Source organism: Diplotaxodon limnothrissa, linkage group LG1, assembly GCF_057381915.1.
Source record: "Diplotaxodon limnothrissa isolate DT_005_m linkage group LG1, D_limnothrissa_male_GT1.1, whole genome shotgun sequence".
NCBI lineage: Eukaryota > Metazoa > Chordata > Actinopteri > Cichliformes > Cichlidae > Diplotaxodon > Diplotaxodon limnothrissa.
Window position 1 is genome coordinate 22317621 of NC_140596.1, and position 14883 is coordinate 22332503.

A 14883-nucleotide genomic window follows, 5' to 3' on the forward strand; every position below is an offset into this window, starting at 1 on the left:
GGATAAAACTGCAGGCTACTGTTTGCTTAAATACAGTGCCTGGCATTTACAGGGTTTCTGCACAGTGCACTCTACTCAGATTCAGTGTAGCTTTAGTATTAAATGTTTTGAAAAGGAAATAAAAGTCCAAGTGTGATGCAAAGTGGTAAAATAGGAAGACAAAAACAGGATAAAGAAAGCACATATTATCATGCCATTACATATGCCATGCATGAATAAAAAAGATGTTATAGAATTTAGATGTCAAGGTCTAACCTCAAGGTATTTTATTCTGGTTTTTAATTAAGTGGTTATGTGTGAAGTGTTTGTGCTATATCTCTCTGTTTTGATACATTATCTGTGTTTAAATTTTTTTAAACATGGCGCATTAATTTAGTGGATTACCTCCTCCAAAAAGAGGTGATTAGAAATCACCTGACAGCACACTGACAGCTGTACACTGTGCCGAAAAGGGAGCAAATTAACTACCTCAGTTGGGGTCTGAAGACCAGTGGATATCAGCTGGCTTCATGGGCACACTGCAGGGGAAGTGGGGAATTTCACCATGAGGCACTAAAATTCTTTAAAATGTATTTAAAATAAAAGGGAAACACCTCTTTTGGAGGTATATAGTTAATGAGAAATAGTTTCTTGTCTGAGTTCGAAACACATCTAATTTGCGTGATAGAATTGTCCGCACCACGACTGGGTTTCCCCCTCTGTCCTGTCCTCCTTTCATAGACTGAGGCTCTGTCTTCCCTGTTACCTCCCAGCTGCTGGGGCCACAGAACACAACAGAGCCCATTCTGTTGTTCAGAAGAAAGGAGGCCTGTCAGAAGGGGCAACGTTATTAGACACACGAGCGCGCTGACACTTTCAAACGTCCTCAAATTATGATGGAGAAGTACAAAGCGTTAAATTTTGTAAAAGATAAAACAAGAGAGCTTATGTACAGTGACGTGTCTAAAACAAACTGTTTGATAAAATGAAAAAAGAGCTAGTGATATAATTTAAGAAAATAAATTCATAATTTGTTAATCCAATTCTACAAAAACAAACAAAAATAAAAATGTATGTTCAAAAAATATATATATATGGACAAAATAGTGTTTGGTTGGGGAATGTTTGGACTCTCCTCCACCCCAAAAACAAAAAGCTCCTTTTTTGAATTAGCCATGGGCTGAATGCTTTGCTTTGCCACCCCTGCCCTAGGAAAACACGCGCCCCTTTCTTCCTGCCGGCTGCCTGTACACAGTAGAGTCTATTAATGCAGCTCCTTCTCCCTGTGAGAGTGCCCACTGCTGAGGATGACGGCCACGCAAAGCCAGCGCAAAGACAAAACAGTTTGCACAACATTAGCAGAGAAAACACAGTCGGTGCGGTGGGCGAGAGGAAACTAAGTCTGCATCACACTGGAGGATGTGTTCTCCCTTAACTGATATTTTTCCTCTCGGGGGCTGGGGTACAATGGTTGTTAAGTGTAGCTGCTTTTCCACGATCCAGGGAAGATTTCTGGTGCTCCGAACAGGTGCTTTATTGTGATATTCGGACCTAACGTAAAAGCGCTCCTTTCATCATCTGTGTGTGTGAGTGTGTGTGTAGATGTTCAGCTATCTGGATTATTTAACACCCTGATTCATTTTAAAGGCAAATTCACATACCTGTATGCCAGACAATCTTCTCTGTTGTGTAAATTATTCTTGTCACTTTTGAGAGAGAGCCGATAGAGTGAGACGTTTGTGTTATAAATGAACCTGTCCCACGGCTGCTTTGGAAACCCCTCAGGTGACTAATTTTAAGTAGACCCTCAGGTGTGAGTTCGCACGTGACAGCCTTTCAGGTAGCACCTCTGATATGGAGCCTCTTAAATTATCGCTGCTTAAGCTGCTGAGGTGTCTAATAAACAAAAGGCCAATTACTCAAATGCATGGCTCCTTTGTGCAATGTACAGTTTCACAAAAGAGCAGTAACTAATCTGTTAATGTTATACTTTTACCTCATTGGCAAAGATGCAGGACAAGTAGTATAAGTTACAACTGAAAGCTACCTAGTACCGATCCTTCCATCCTTCCTTTACTTTAATTCCACATTCTTTATCTTTTTAAATCGATACAGTCGAGTAAGCATGTTTACTATTACTCACACTAAACTGATAAAAAGGAGACTGGGAAAACCCCATACCTTCTAAAGCACTGTAGGCAGCTATGTATAAAATTCTAAAGCAACAGACAAATGCATTACATACTAACTGCACAGCCACTCAGCTTCATTTGCGAACCATCACTGCCACTGCTGCACCTTTTTGTGCATCATTAAGTTTTAACAGGGCCGTGATGGCTTTATTGTTTAAATTGCACGTGACTTTGTTTAACGTCAGCATTTCTTCTGCTCCCTGACAAGGAGTCACATTTCATAACTAATTAAATTGATCCGTCCTACCTCGCCGATAGAGTCCACTAAATGGAATTATTTGTATCCAAGTGTCAATATATTAAATCACAGGGGCTAATGAGTCGGGTCACCGCTTTCTTTTATCTTCAGCCTTGCATGTGCACATCTTCATCAGCTAACAGTCTCCTTAAATGGAGGATGAACATGCTGGACTGAGCCTCCCTGGGTGAGAGCCAAGCTTGTCTGACTAGGCTGTTAATGCCCCCACATAATCCTACTAGCAGTCTAACATAGAGCTCTTCAATACCAGGGAAAGAACAGAGTCTATGCAGACACGAGTGCACACAGCAGCGCAAACTTCCACACTTAAACACACACATTACCATTCCCCTGCTCTATTATTCTCTTATTATCATGCTAACACTTCCAGTCTAGCTGTGCTAATTGGGGGACTTACACATTCTCTTTAACAATGTCTATTTTTGTGCTTCCTTTTTTTCCCAGCCAGTGCATTAATAAGAGTCTCACACTGAGAAAATCATTTGTGCCGGGGAGACAACAAAAGCATCAGAGAATACACAAATTAGCACTATTATCTTCGAGCAATTACCATACGGCCCCGTGTTTATTTAAACTCATCTGATTGATTTTAAATATTTACCATTATACTGTAGTTTTGGGTTTTTGTTCCTCTAAATTGGTAGCGGTACGAAATCAGCATTAAATTATTGCAAAGGATCGGATGCATATTCCATTTCATTATGATAAAAAGGTAGACCAAACAGAAGTACTAAAAGACTATTTATTACAGAGACCAGTATGATTTGATCAAATCTGGTGCGAGATCTGGTGAGATAACTGTTTGCGCAGCACTAAACAAAGATTTAATTCTTCATCCGTGCGGGGTTTGTCAAGACTGGAATACTGAATGCAGGCCAATTATGTGTGGGAAACTACCAAATGCTGCCAAAGACCTTGCACTGGCTTGATGATTTGTGTTGTAACAGGACCGTGACCCTGACCCCAACCATCAAAAGCTGCGTCTGAATCACAGTGGAAGGGGATCACAACAAGAATGCAGAAATCTACGAGTAAGCTAAACCAGAAGAAAAGGCTGGATTTGATTGAAAACGTTTGAAATTGAAAGAATGACTTGATGACAGCCGCGGGTCAGGCTTGATGTCAGTCATCTGCCAAACCGCAACCGCACCGGACACTTAAGGAAAAGTTTATTTGTTAAGCTATTATGGATATTTCCAGAAGATGTGAAATAAAGCCCCCGAAACAAACAAAAACTGCTTTTTTATTTTAAATATAAAGCTTGATGTTTGTTTAAAGTTAGATTATCAGAGTTGATATCTGTAGGTGCAAACTAAAAGAAAGAGAAAATTATGTGAGTGCAGACTCCTCAGCTACTGTGTACAGATGGACAGGTACAGAGATCCTCCTGTGACTTTTCTGATTTCTATGAGAAATATGGGAGTTCTGTGTCGTCTGAATAAAACACATCACTGTAAAGTTTTTTTTTCACTTGTAACACTATGTCAACTGACATTAAACACCTCTGTTTTTGTGGTAAGACTAAAGAATTAGAAAGCATTAGAAAGAAAAGGGGTCAAAAAACTGAAGCTGCACTCTTTCAAACCCTTTTTAAACCTATTTTGAAGTCTTTTCCTGTAAAATAACGACAACAATACTTTTACAGTGTGTGATACACTGACAAAAAGATTGGGAAAGATATGTTAGTAATAACCCTGCCATTGGCTAAAATATGAACTCTATGAAGAATTAATGCAGAACCTTTTTCTATCAAACTGCATGTTTTCCTGCAAGTCTGTTATGCACCGTCTCATCTTCAAAAATCTATCTCTATATTGTCCACCTTGTAAAATTCTTGGCGGATTAATGCTGGTGTTATTGAATTTCTTCTTTAATCTTGAAACCTTTAGTAGTGTCCCCCACTGTTTCTTGACACCATTAAAGACACATGTGAGGAAGCCACTAAGACTTTGAAGTGTGCAGTGGACACTAATACACTGGCCTTTTCTCTTTTAATCTCTGGTTTTCATTTTCAGCAAGCCGTGTTTGTGGACATGAGGTTAAATGGACCAAAAATGTGCGCTTACTTTCAGCGAGGTCAGAGTTTATAGCTAGGTCGTATGTCGGGAGAGAAGAATAGGTCAAAGGGAGATAAACTGAATAACTTGGCTGACGAACAGATCATTCATGGAGTGAGATATAAATGTGGGCAAAAAAGAACTTTTGCCAGCCAACATTGAAACTGTTAGCTTGCCGATCTTGGGTCTCACAGTGTCCTCAGAGTTAGCACATCAATGCCACAGCCAATGACAAATGACAGTGTCATGATATTGTGATGTTTTTCATGGATTAAAAAAAGGAAATTTAATTAAATGTTATGAATTAAAAGTGTCCCTCTGTTTCATGTGGGGAGCTCGGCTTTCTCCAGCCTGTTTGTGAAGATAAAGTTCACCCTGACCTTTCTGCCAGTATTTATTCCATTGATGTGTGTATCAGTGCGTGGGTCCCTGTGTGCCTGTGTACTGTACACTATCACCTTTGTGGATGTATATGTGTATTTACTTGCATACAGAGTCATACCAGGGATTGTATCTTAACAGACCCATCCTTGAGGAAAACATGAACTGGGCTTATTACCCAGTGAGGTGCATGGAGTTATTCTTATGGTCTGGCTATGGATGGCACAACACCTGAGTGCCTTAAAGCTCCATGTCTCATACTTTTTAAAATTTTATATCCTGAATGATGCCTTGTCTTTACCTCTCATGCATTCCCACAAACAAAGTGAAACAGAGTTAAATGGCTCATATATATATATATATAAATATATATATATATATGTTTAAGTGTCACATGAGTCTTGCAATGGTGAGGTTTCAGATTTTCAACTTAAATCAACTCAAGAGTTAATCTAACCCTAGGATTGAATTAGTGCCAAGACGATTTCAACGAGGAGGATGAACTGAAAAATACAAAGAAGCTGAGGGAAAAACACACAAAGCCTTGAGCTTTAACTTTTGATAAGCCTCTAACGCTTCAATCAAAACATCTGCTATCTTAAAACAAGTGACATTTTAATCCCGAGGGACAAAGACTAAATCTCTTTTCGTCTCTTGTTGGAATGATGAGAAAGGATAAAATGAGAGTTGGCTATTCAAAAGAAGAACTCGATTGAACTACTTGCTGCCTTGGACCAAACCTCGCTTACTAAACCTAATAACTACCTACTTCTGATTCAACTTAAATTTATATGCAAAAAAAAAGTCCTTGACAGCACACGCATAACAGAAACAGCCTCCAGTTGCGGTCCCCTCGGTTTTTATTGTGTGGACCCTTTACGGTGTCAAATGTCACATCATCAGTAGAAGACCTGAGCAAGAAGCTTTCTCTTCATTTTCCTTCGAGCCAAAACAGAAGGACTTTGATGGCAGGAGGGTCTCCAATAAAGTTTAATGCTCTCCATGCTAACAGCAGAGTAACTCAATCCCTCAGCGCTGCTTACCACTTTGCTAAAGGCCTGCGCAGTACAGGATGGAAGCTTGTTTACAGAAATAATTAAGTCAAAGCTGTTGTATATTAAAATGACCAGGGCATTTTTAAGAGGCAGCACTAATGAAAACAGAGTGGCAGAAACCGTTGCGCTAACTTGCCCCTGACTCTCTTTTATCTACTCTTGCTGATACTCCAACTTGAGAGGAGTGGCCATAGGTTAAGGACAGAGAACATATTCTTCTCTAAATAACTTGCTGTCTGATAAACAATGTTGCACACAGTGAAACTTATTAAAGTCTTGGGAGCGACTTGTTTTTGAGTTGTGCGTGCCCAGTGCAGCCAGGAGAGGCTGATGGGCAAGTAGAACAGATGGTCTGACCATGAGATTCTTTTATTTAATTGTGGATGTGGCTTTTTTTTTAATCAGGAGAGATCTCATTTTGTCAGGGGAAAACTGGCTAACTGGGCTCTACAAGAAAGGGCTTTACTTGTATCTCCGTTCAAGTGTTTGAAATGGATATTTAGAAGCACTTTCCCATAAACACTTGAAACCTCACCCTCTCTGAAAAGTATCCATCAAGGGGAATTTTCAGGTAACGTTTGCCTATAACTCTGTGATGAAAGCAAGGGCCTCGAAAAGGGAGATCCTTTAGGGCTGTGCCCTTATGCTCAACGTGCATAAGTAAAGAGCTCTCTATCATATGAGTATTACTAGCCCCTCGGCAGTGTATAAGGTACTTCATTTTCGAGGGTTTTCTACACAGAGTGTCATGCAATGTGCTTGTCTGTAGTGGAATGTCGTATGGAATTGTTTTTCCAATAGACTGTCCACTGTTGAAGCGAAAGGTCCAGGCTAGTGGCTACTCCACAGTAAGCTGAGAGTGCAGTCTTCCTCTTGTAAAGAGCCATTGAAAGAGGCATTTTGATGCCCTGGCCATAAATCTGCTTGTTGTACTAACTGCTCTTTGAGAACAGATGTTTTCTTTGCTCTTTGGATCATAAGAATAAGCTGTATTATATGTGGTATGTCCCAGTATATGGGGAGAAGATACTCTTTATCAAAAAAATATCTGAATGTTGATTCTGCAGGAGTTTGCTGCAGGTGAATATTTAAAGTTTTGATGCGGAGAGTTTTGAGAACAAGCAGAGAAGGAGGAGGCAAATGGAGAAGGATGTGCCTGACACCAAACACACCCGGCAGGATAATGTTAGCCTCACAAAGGCAGCCAGGCTCGCAGCCTTGACCACTGCCAGCAAGCAACCCTGGATTACCCTGTACATATCCCTGACCATATTCAGCTACATGCTGCGTGGGTGGTCTTCCTCTGCACCTTTGTGCTTTGTACTATACTGCACAGAGCACACACAAACATACACACGCGGTGAGCAAGATAACATCTGGCATGATGCACATCTGAAAAAGTAGAACAAAACATAAAAGTCCACGAGGCGGCATAAGGAAGTACGTGTCGCAGGCACAGGTCATGGTGACAATGTAGGTTTCAGCAGGTCGCGTGCTGTGTGAAAGCGTGCCATATTGCCCTTCTGGGATCTACTCATTTCGGAGGCATTTACCAGCCTCTTTCATGTCCCCCACCTCCACGCACTTCTCCATCAACACAACTCATTAGCCGTTGTTACTTTTCCCCCCATTTTTTTTGTTCATTAAGATGTGCTAATTATTCGCCTACATATTTTAAAGTCCTCCCGATTACCAACGGCCAATTAACATTTGATGAAAGTGACGAATGTCAGCATGACACACACACAAAAAAAATCAGAGATAAAGGAATAAGAAGTAAAGAAGGAGTGGCAAACTTAAGTTAGCCATGATATTTACTTTAATGCCTAATTTTATTGATCTGTGCAAATAAATCCAGACATCTGGATCATGGTGACAACCCTGGTGCTCTAATTATACTGAAGAGGCAGAAGTGGAGTAGTAATCATTGTAGAAAAAAAGTAGGAGGTGTAAGCTGCTGAGTGGTAGAGGGCCAACAGAAATGCTTTGACTGACCTGGATCTGCTGCTGGAGGAGGTTGATTTTGTGCTGTTGCTGCAGAAGCTGCTGCTGTTGTCTTGCAATCTTGTTGGTAAATGAAGTGGGGAAAAAAATGTAGATTGATTAGTAAATGAACCTAACACTAAATATGTGCCGAGACGGACGATACAGGGCTGGACTGGAGGTGGAACTTAAAAAAGCAATTTTTATTGTGAATAAAAGTGTATTCTTTTATCTAAACCGCTGCAGTCAGTCAATAACAAACCATTAAATGTTCTAAATGAATATAAAATGAACTGCAGAGCTGAAATTTGCGGAGAAAGAGAATAAATGATTTACAGGACACAGACGAATGTGGTTATGATGGAGGTGGCAAGCCCAGGAAGGGTGACAGGGGTCCCCGCTGCCCCTGAGTGACGAGCAGCCACACCGCAGTGTTTCTCATCCCTAGCGCTCCCTCCTTTTACATGCTCACTTCATTGAGCATGACAACCTAGTTTTAAGTGTCATTTAATTTTCATTTTTAAATATAATTACAAAGTGTTCACTGTAAGATATCGGCCGTCTGCAAATGTGTCAAGATTAATTTGTGCTGGCTTCCTCACGAGTGTCAACAGTTAATTACTGCGTTGTATCTTGATGGCTTGATGACATCCCAGATCTCAGCGGGCTCTCTTACTCTCCCTCTCTCAACCATCTCTCGCTGTCTCTCTTCCATTTTTATTAATGGTAAATATTAATATCAGCCCGCATTAACATAAGATCAAATAATAAAACATATATCACTGGTCGTTTGTTCTGCAGTGTCTCCAAAGCCTTCAGAGCTGAGCGTAGTTTGCAAATGAACACTATTGATTGAAAAATAAATCAATACTGTTAATGTATTATTAGTGTACTATGACCAAATGCATCACTCCAAGGTGGACGGTCTATCTCTTCATTTACCAAAGGAAGGTCTGAGAGTGTGCTGAGAAAACTCTGAGTGAACTCCTTGCTGATAATTGACTCATAGCCATTAGGGTGGCGGGTGATAATAAAAGTGTCGCCCGTGTGGATAGTTTGTGTCCTTATTTCTTCCCAGACATTAACACACTTCATGGCCTGTGCTAATTTGCTGATTTGTACAATATGGCTCATTGGCCTGATTTGTGCTGCAAATCTAATGCCAGGCTTGTTCTAATAGGAGTCGATTTATAAGATATAGAGGACTTCCATATTTAATATAACGTTTAATTCACACATTCCCTCGCATTTGTTAGTACAAGTCATAATAACATTTTTCCTACCACACAGCATAACTGTGGGCGGGAGAGCATGACCGAAATATCTCAGGCAATATAGACTATAACGTCTTTCAAATCTAATATTATTCCAAATTCCAACCAAGTAGCAAGGTTTTATTGGCGCATTTCAGGCATGAAATGTAATATGAAATAGAGAGCTAAGCACAAAGACTTGTGTTTAAAGAGGTTTATTATTAGGTGAAAGAGGAAATTAAATAAAAAAGGTAAAAGGAGGGAGGGGAATGTTCTGTGTGTTTCAAATAGTAAGAAAAGAGCCTAGTTTAGGAAAAGGTAAAATAAATAAATAAATAAATATATAGCGTGGGCTATTAGCTAGGTGTTTTGGTGCGTGTGAGAAAAGAAAACAGCAAGCGGTTACCTGCTCCTGCTGCTGACGAGCTAACTCCATTTGCTGCCTCTGTTTCTCCATCTGTGAGGCAGCCAGCTTCTTCTGTTCATCGTGAGCAGCCAGGAGCTGCTCTCGCAAGCTGATCAGCTGAGTGATCATCGTGGAGAGCTGGTGTTCCTTTTCGGCCAGGCTCTCAGGAGTACCTATTGAGAAGAAGGAGAGTGAGAAAGAGAGAGCAATGTCTGTGAGCAAGAAAGGATAAATGCAAGGTGGTGAAAACAAAAACAAAAACATGACCACAAGTTGGTGCATACCTGGAAAAAAAAGTACTCAAAAGTTTTTATTGTGACCATGACTAAATAACCAGGGTGTAGGCTTTTGGAGGAAACACAGCAGAAGCCATCGGTCATTATATAATGCTAAATATAGAACAGTGACCGATCATCATGTGCTATTGTGCTGTACACAATATTTAGTACAAAGAAAACCACACAGGCAGCAACCAACTGCAGTGAATTCACTAGAAAGTGTTAAGGTCACACACAGCCTGGAGTTGTCTGTTTTTCTGTAGCTGGTGTTCACGGCTTTCACAGCAAGAAAGTGAAGGAATTGTTCCGAGCACACAGACAAAGAGCTGCAGGGAGCTGTCAAACTGAAATCGCAGCTTATTTCAGACGTCCACGGGTGATTATAAAGAAAGTGTTAAGAGTCACTCTTTGCACTGGCCTATAAACAGAACTTTTATACACACCAAATATTAGGGGAGGAAACGCCTGCAGATTTTGGCTGAATTTAATGTGGAAACCTGCAGAAAAAAAGACTCAAAGCGGTACGTACACAAACAAAATGCATGCTCAACATACACTATAACCACATGCACTTTGTATCATCATCACATTCCCTCGCTTTAATGCATATTTGACAAACCAAAGCAATGACAGAGCAGCGGACTTGCGTTTCTCTCTCTGCAGTTACATGTCTACACTGTGTGTGATAGGGGCTCCGCTGCACTGCTCTCTCTCCGCCTAATCAATGCTAAGTGATCCTACCATTGACTTACACAGCCAACATAATTGCCAGTGAGAGGCTAGACAGTAAGTCACTCTCCTCCCACTGCACTCCTGTGTGACAGCTGGTATGGTGGTACGTACAAAAAACTGACAGGAAAACTGACAGAAAGAGAAAGAGACAGTTAGAGGGAGAAAGAGAGAGAAAGGGGGCAAAAAACACAAGAGGTCCAGATAACAGTGCGGTGAAGTCTGGCCTGAAGCCAGCAGGAGCTGAATTCTTTCCTGGGTGTCTTCCTCTCGTCTCTGACCACATCTGTCTTGAGTTTCTCCTGAGAGCTCCCAGGGGCCCTCTCCACTCAAACTATTTTAATTTGACTAAACACCTGATTTATTTTATCTCTCCGATGAGGAAAGCTGTTTGTCTTAATAGGGCCTGTCAACCTCCAGAACCCATTCAGGGCAATTTACTGGCAGGCTTGTCTGAACCTCAGTTCGCCTCGCTCTGCCTCTGCTGCCTGCTGCAATGGAAGAGAGCTGCAATTCTCCATTTATCCTCCTAACGAAAAAAAAGCACCTAAAAGCAGCTATTCATTGGGCCTGTGTGCAGTTTCCAAGGCCTCAATTGACTTCTTATTCACCCAACTACACTTGTTGTGAATGGCTTATCTATAAAATTGATACAATCAGCACCAATTTTATTAACCTTTGGCTGTCTCCATGAAGGAGCTGCTCAGCAGCAAAATACATCGGTCATTGTCACAATAAATCACTATCAATACTGTCGCGGGAAGGAGGGAGAGCCGTAAAGAAAGGGAGACGGGGGGTAACAAGACAGAAAAGAAGAACAGAAAAATCATCATCTAGATGATCATTTTGATTTGGGGCCATCGAGTCACAGATGAGTGTCAGCTGGAAAAAAAAGTAAAACATCTGGGCTCAATGACGCCCTCACAGCCTGCCTAAGTACACATGTCACACTAGTTTAGGAGTTTAAAAATTGTGAAAATTACAAAGATTCTGCAGAATGTTTATGTTTTGTCTTGTGAGTGTGAATATGCAGCAGAACTTGTGCTAAGTGTCCAATGAAGGACCTGATGGGCCAGTCTGAGTGTGGGGTGTTCACTCCTGCCCAGACACCACAAGAATACTAACAGAAGGCTCATTGTTTTGATGTTGAGCTGAACTGTGGGAAGCCCAGACCTTCCCTTGCACCACGATTTAGGCCATCTCTCTCTCTTCTGATTTCAGTCATAATTGTTGATCTCAGTCCTAAAAATCTACAACAGCTGAAGACATTTTAAGATTAGCTGTCAGTACTGCAGACAAACACAGCTTTGGTGCTTAAATATCTACTAAAGATAAGCGCAGTGGAAGAAAACCAAACATAAAATGAGACACGTGTTTTTTGTTGGCTGGTTAGTGTTAAAATCCCTTTCTTCCTGCTTTGAATTATGGATCAGCTTTAAAATGCAGATAAAACTTTTATTGGGTGGTACAGAAGAGGAGAGTCGTGGTCTGTGTCTGACCAGGCTGCTGACAAAAGAGGCCGTTTCCTGCATATTGCATGGCTTTTAACAGCGGTAGGGCTGGGGTCTGCCTGTTAAGATGTCTCCTCACATTGCGCTTCCGATGGCAGACAGACAGCCCAGAGATGCCTTGGCGCTACATAAACGCCAGCAGTCGGCCTGGACCTAACGTGTTGTGACATCCTCCTGGTGAACAAGTGAGCCTCAGTAGGACAATACCAGCCCAAAGCAGGAAGAGGATCCCAGGAGTAAGCGGTCAAGCTGTGCTGGCACTTTTCTTGTTTTGTTATTTTAGGACACTTCTGCCAAGTTCAGAATTTTTAGACTGACACATAGAAGACGGCGTTGTCCAGTTTCAGCCCATTCACATGCACCTTTTGAGATTCCTGCCTTCTTTAAACGTCACAAAGTAGGGCAGAAAACATCAACGGGTGACTAAATAAATCATAAGAGAAAAACAAGCAGAGCCATGGTTGCTTGGGGAAGGACGGGGGTATTTGAGCCTTGGGGTCTTTGGATAAAAGGCACTTTGTAGGGGTGTGATTTGTTTTGTCCAATACCCACATCTCTCTCTCACTCTCTCTCTTGGCTCCCTCCTCTCTGCTCTAATCAAGCAGTCTCTAATTTGGGTTCCAAGTCCAGTACCGGGGAAAAAGAAGGAGGCTTGTTACTTTGAAGAGTCCCGAGTGAATAACACAGATAAAAGATTCAGGCACAAAAAAAAGAAAGAAGAAAACGAGGAGGGTGAGGGTAAAAAGGGGGAAAATCACAAGGCACCCTATTCTCTTCTCTTCCTTTGGTTAAGACAGCTGAGCCATTATGACCAGATCTGAATTGAGTTTTTTAGCACCAGAAGACTGGAATTTCTTTGTCTCTCTATCAGACAGCTATTGTGGATGCTTCCATATGCTGCAAACCCATCCTAAGTAAATTGGGCCTTGTCTAAATGGTACGATTGTACCAAGCTGTATCCGCACACAGACCGCACATAGCTTGAATGCCTTGCATGCTGAGACGCTCTCTCACTCTGCGCTCTCCTAAAGCGCGTGTGAATGTAGACGCGAGCGTGCACCGATGTGTGTTGCACGTGCCTCCAATCAATAAAAGGTACATGTCTCTGAGTAAATGCACGTGTGTGACCTCTGTGGTCATCTGACCCTTTGTCCATTCTTTCTGCGGAAAACACAAAGAGCTAACTCAGTAGCAGCAGACGACATCTATTGGTGCGCGCTTTAGTATTTTTAAGGGAAAAAAAAGGATGTCCACAGTCCTTTTACCAACACCTAACAATGTTTTTTTCCAATCAAATTTTCTTTTGTGTTATTTAATACAACTGAAACATTTTATCCTTTGTTAAAAAAAAAATGTGTTAGGTTGAAAACTGGCAGAAAAGCCAGAGTAACGGGAACTAGTTTTATAGTATCCCTTTGCTTTTAAATAGTATGTGCACTTGTCCAGCAGTGCTACAAGGCTGTGTGTGTTTAATATGGTGTTAATGTGTCTCCGTGTCCTACAACCAAGACAATATGAGCAACAGCTGTTTTACCTGGCTTGCTGCCTCTGCTATGATATAAAAGCCGTTAATCTTGCCAATAAAACCGCATTAACAAGCATAAGCAATGACTTACAAGTACGTCATCCACTGGCAGCAAATGCCCCTCAGCCACTAAGCTTACCTATATGATAAGGATGAATATATCGGCTTCTTTACAATGAAAAACTCAAATGTTCTCTAAAATTTGCAGTAGTCTGAATATAATAAGTGTATTATAGTATTTTGCACGTGCCACCTATGTTTTTGCATATAGTATATTTGAATGTTGATGCGACTGCATCAGAATCATTTAAGTGTCTCAGCACCATCTTTTAAACATAAATATTCTGATTGGCATATGAAGAGCTTATTAATAAAAGTACTCTTCATCTACTGAGGTTCTGCTGTTCATGGTGAACAGTGATAGAGGCTAACATTTTGATGATAGAGGAAGCTTCACTCTTCAGTATAATTATGCTAATGTAAAAGCTCCAGCACTTAACTGTCTATCCATGACACTGGACAAGGTACTTCATCAAAGCCAAGATAGAGGCTCAACCTGAGCATATTAATCCGCGGGAAATGCCGGTGACCCTTAAATTCTCCCTGGAGAAAAAAAAAAAATTTCAACGCAGCAACTTTATTTGTGTTCTTTCAGTAACTGAATGCAACTTTCTTTGAATCTATAAGACTGTGCAGCAAACCACAGATCCTGGCAACAAGATGTTGTGTAAGGCAGCATGTAGCAAAGATCATTACATAAAAACAAAGATTGTCTCTGAGCCTTCATTTCATCTCTTATGGCCTTTATAATGATAGGTCTGACCCCCGTGACCTTAAAATATAAAAAGAATGCACAATTTTCAAGGTCTTTCTAATACATAGCACTTAAAGCATATGAAACAGTGATCAAGGCAATGACTTACTGTCAACAAATCCTTGGAAGGGAATTAGGAGTTAGATGTTATCTCATTCTTTTCACAGAGCGTTTATTCATCCGTCTTACCTATACAACTGATAATTAAAGCAGAATCTACTTGTTTCCTTGAACTGCGCAAAATGAGATCTTTCGAAAGACTTTCTGTCTGCTGTCTATGATGGATAAGTGTATCAACAATACCAGTGTTTTGTCTGGGTTTTTTATCAGATCACAAGTGATAGACTGAAACAGCAGGGATAACAGGAAGCAAAGACAGATGAGCCCAGAACACATATTCACAAAGCATATAACAGGTCAGAGCACCTGCTGCGTTCTCAGGCTTTTAATACAAATCTAGC

General features: G+C 40.9%; 1 protein-coding gene across 5 annotated transcripts in view; it reads right to left on the bottom strand.

Moving 5' to 3' along the window:
• Positions 1-14883, bottom strand: part of sox6 (SRY-box transcription factor 6) — a 133179-nt gene that overhangs the window by 45824 nt on the left and 72472 nt on the right. For all 5 annotated transcript variants that reach the window (XM_085342992.1, XM_085343063.1, XM_085343216.1 and 2 more), the window contains 2 exons: positions 9566-9738; positions 7919-7987 (listed from right to left, as the gene is read on the bottom strand). In XM_085342992.1, coding sequence (XP_085199118.1) covers positions 7919-7987; positions 9566-9738 — 242 coding nt within the window. The remainder of the gene's footprint in view (positions 1-7918; positions 7988-9565; positions 9739-14883) is intronic.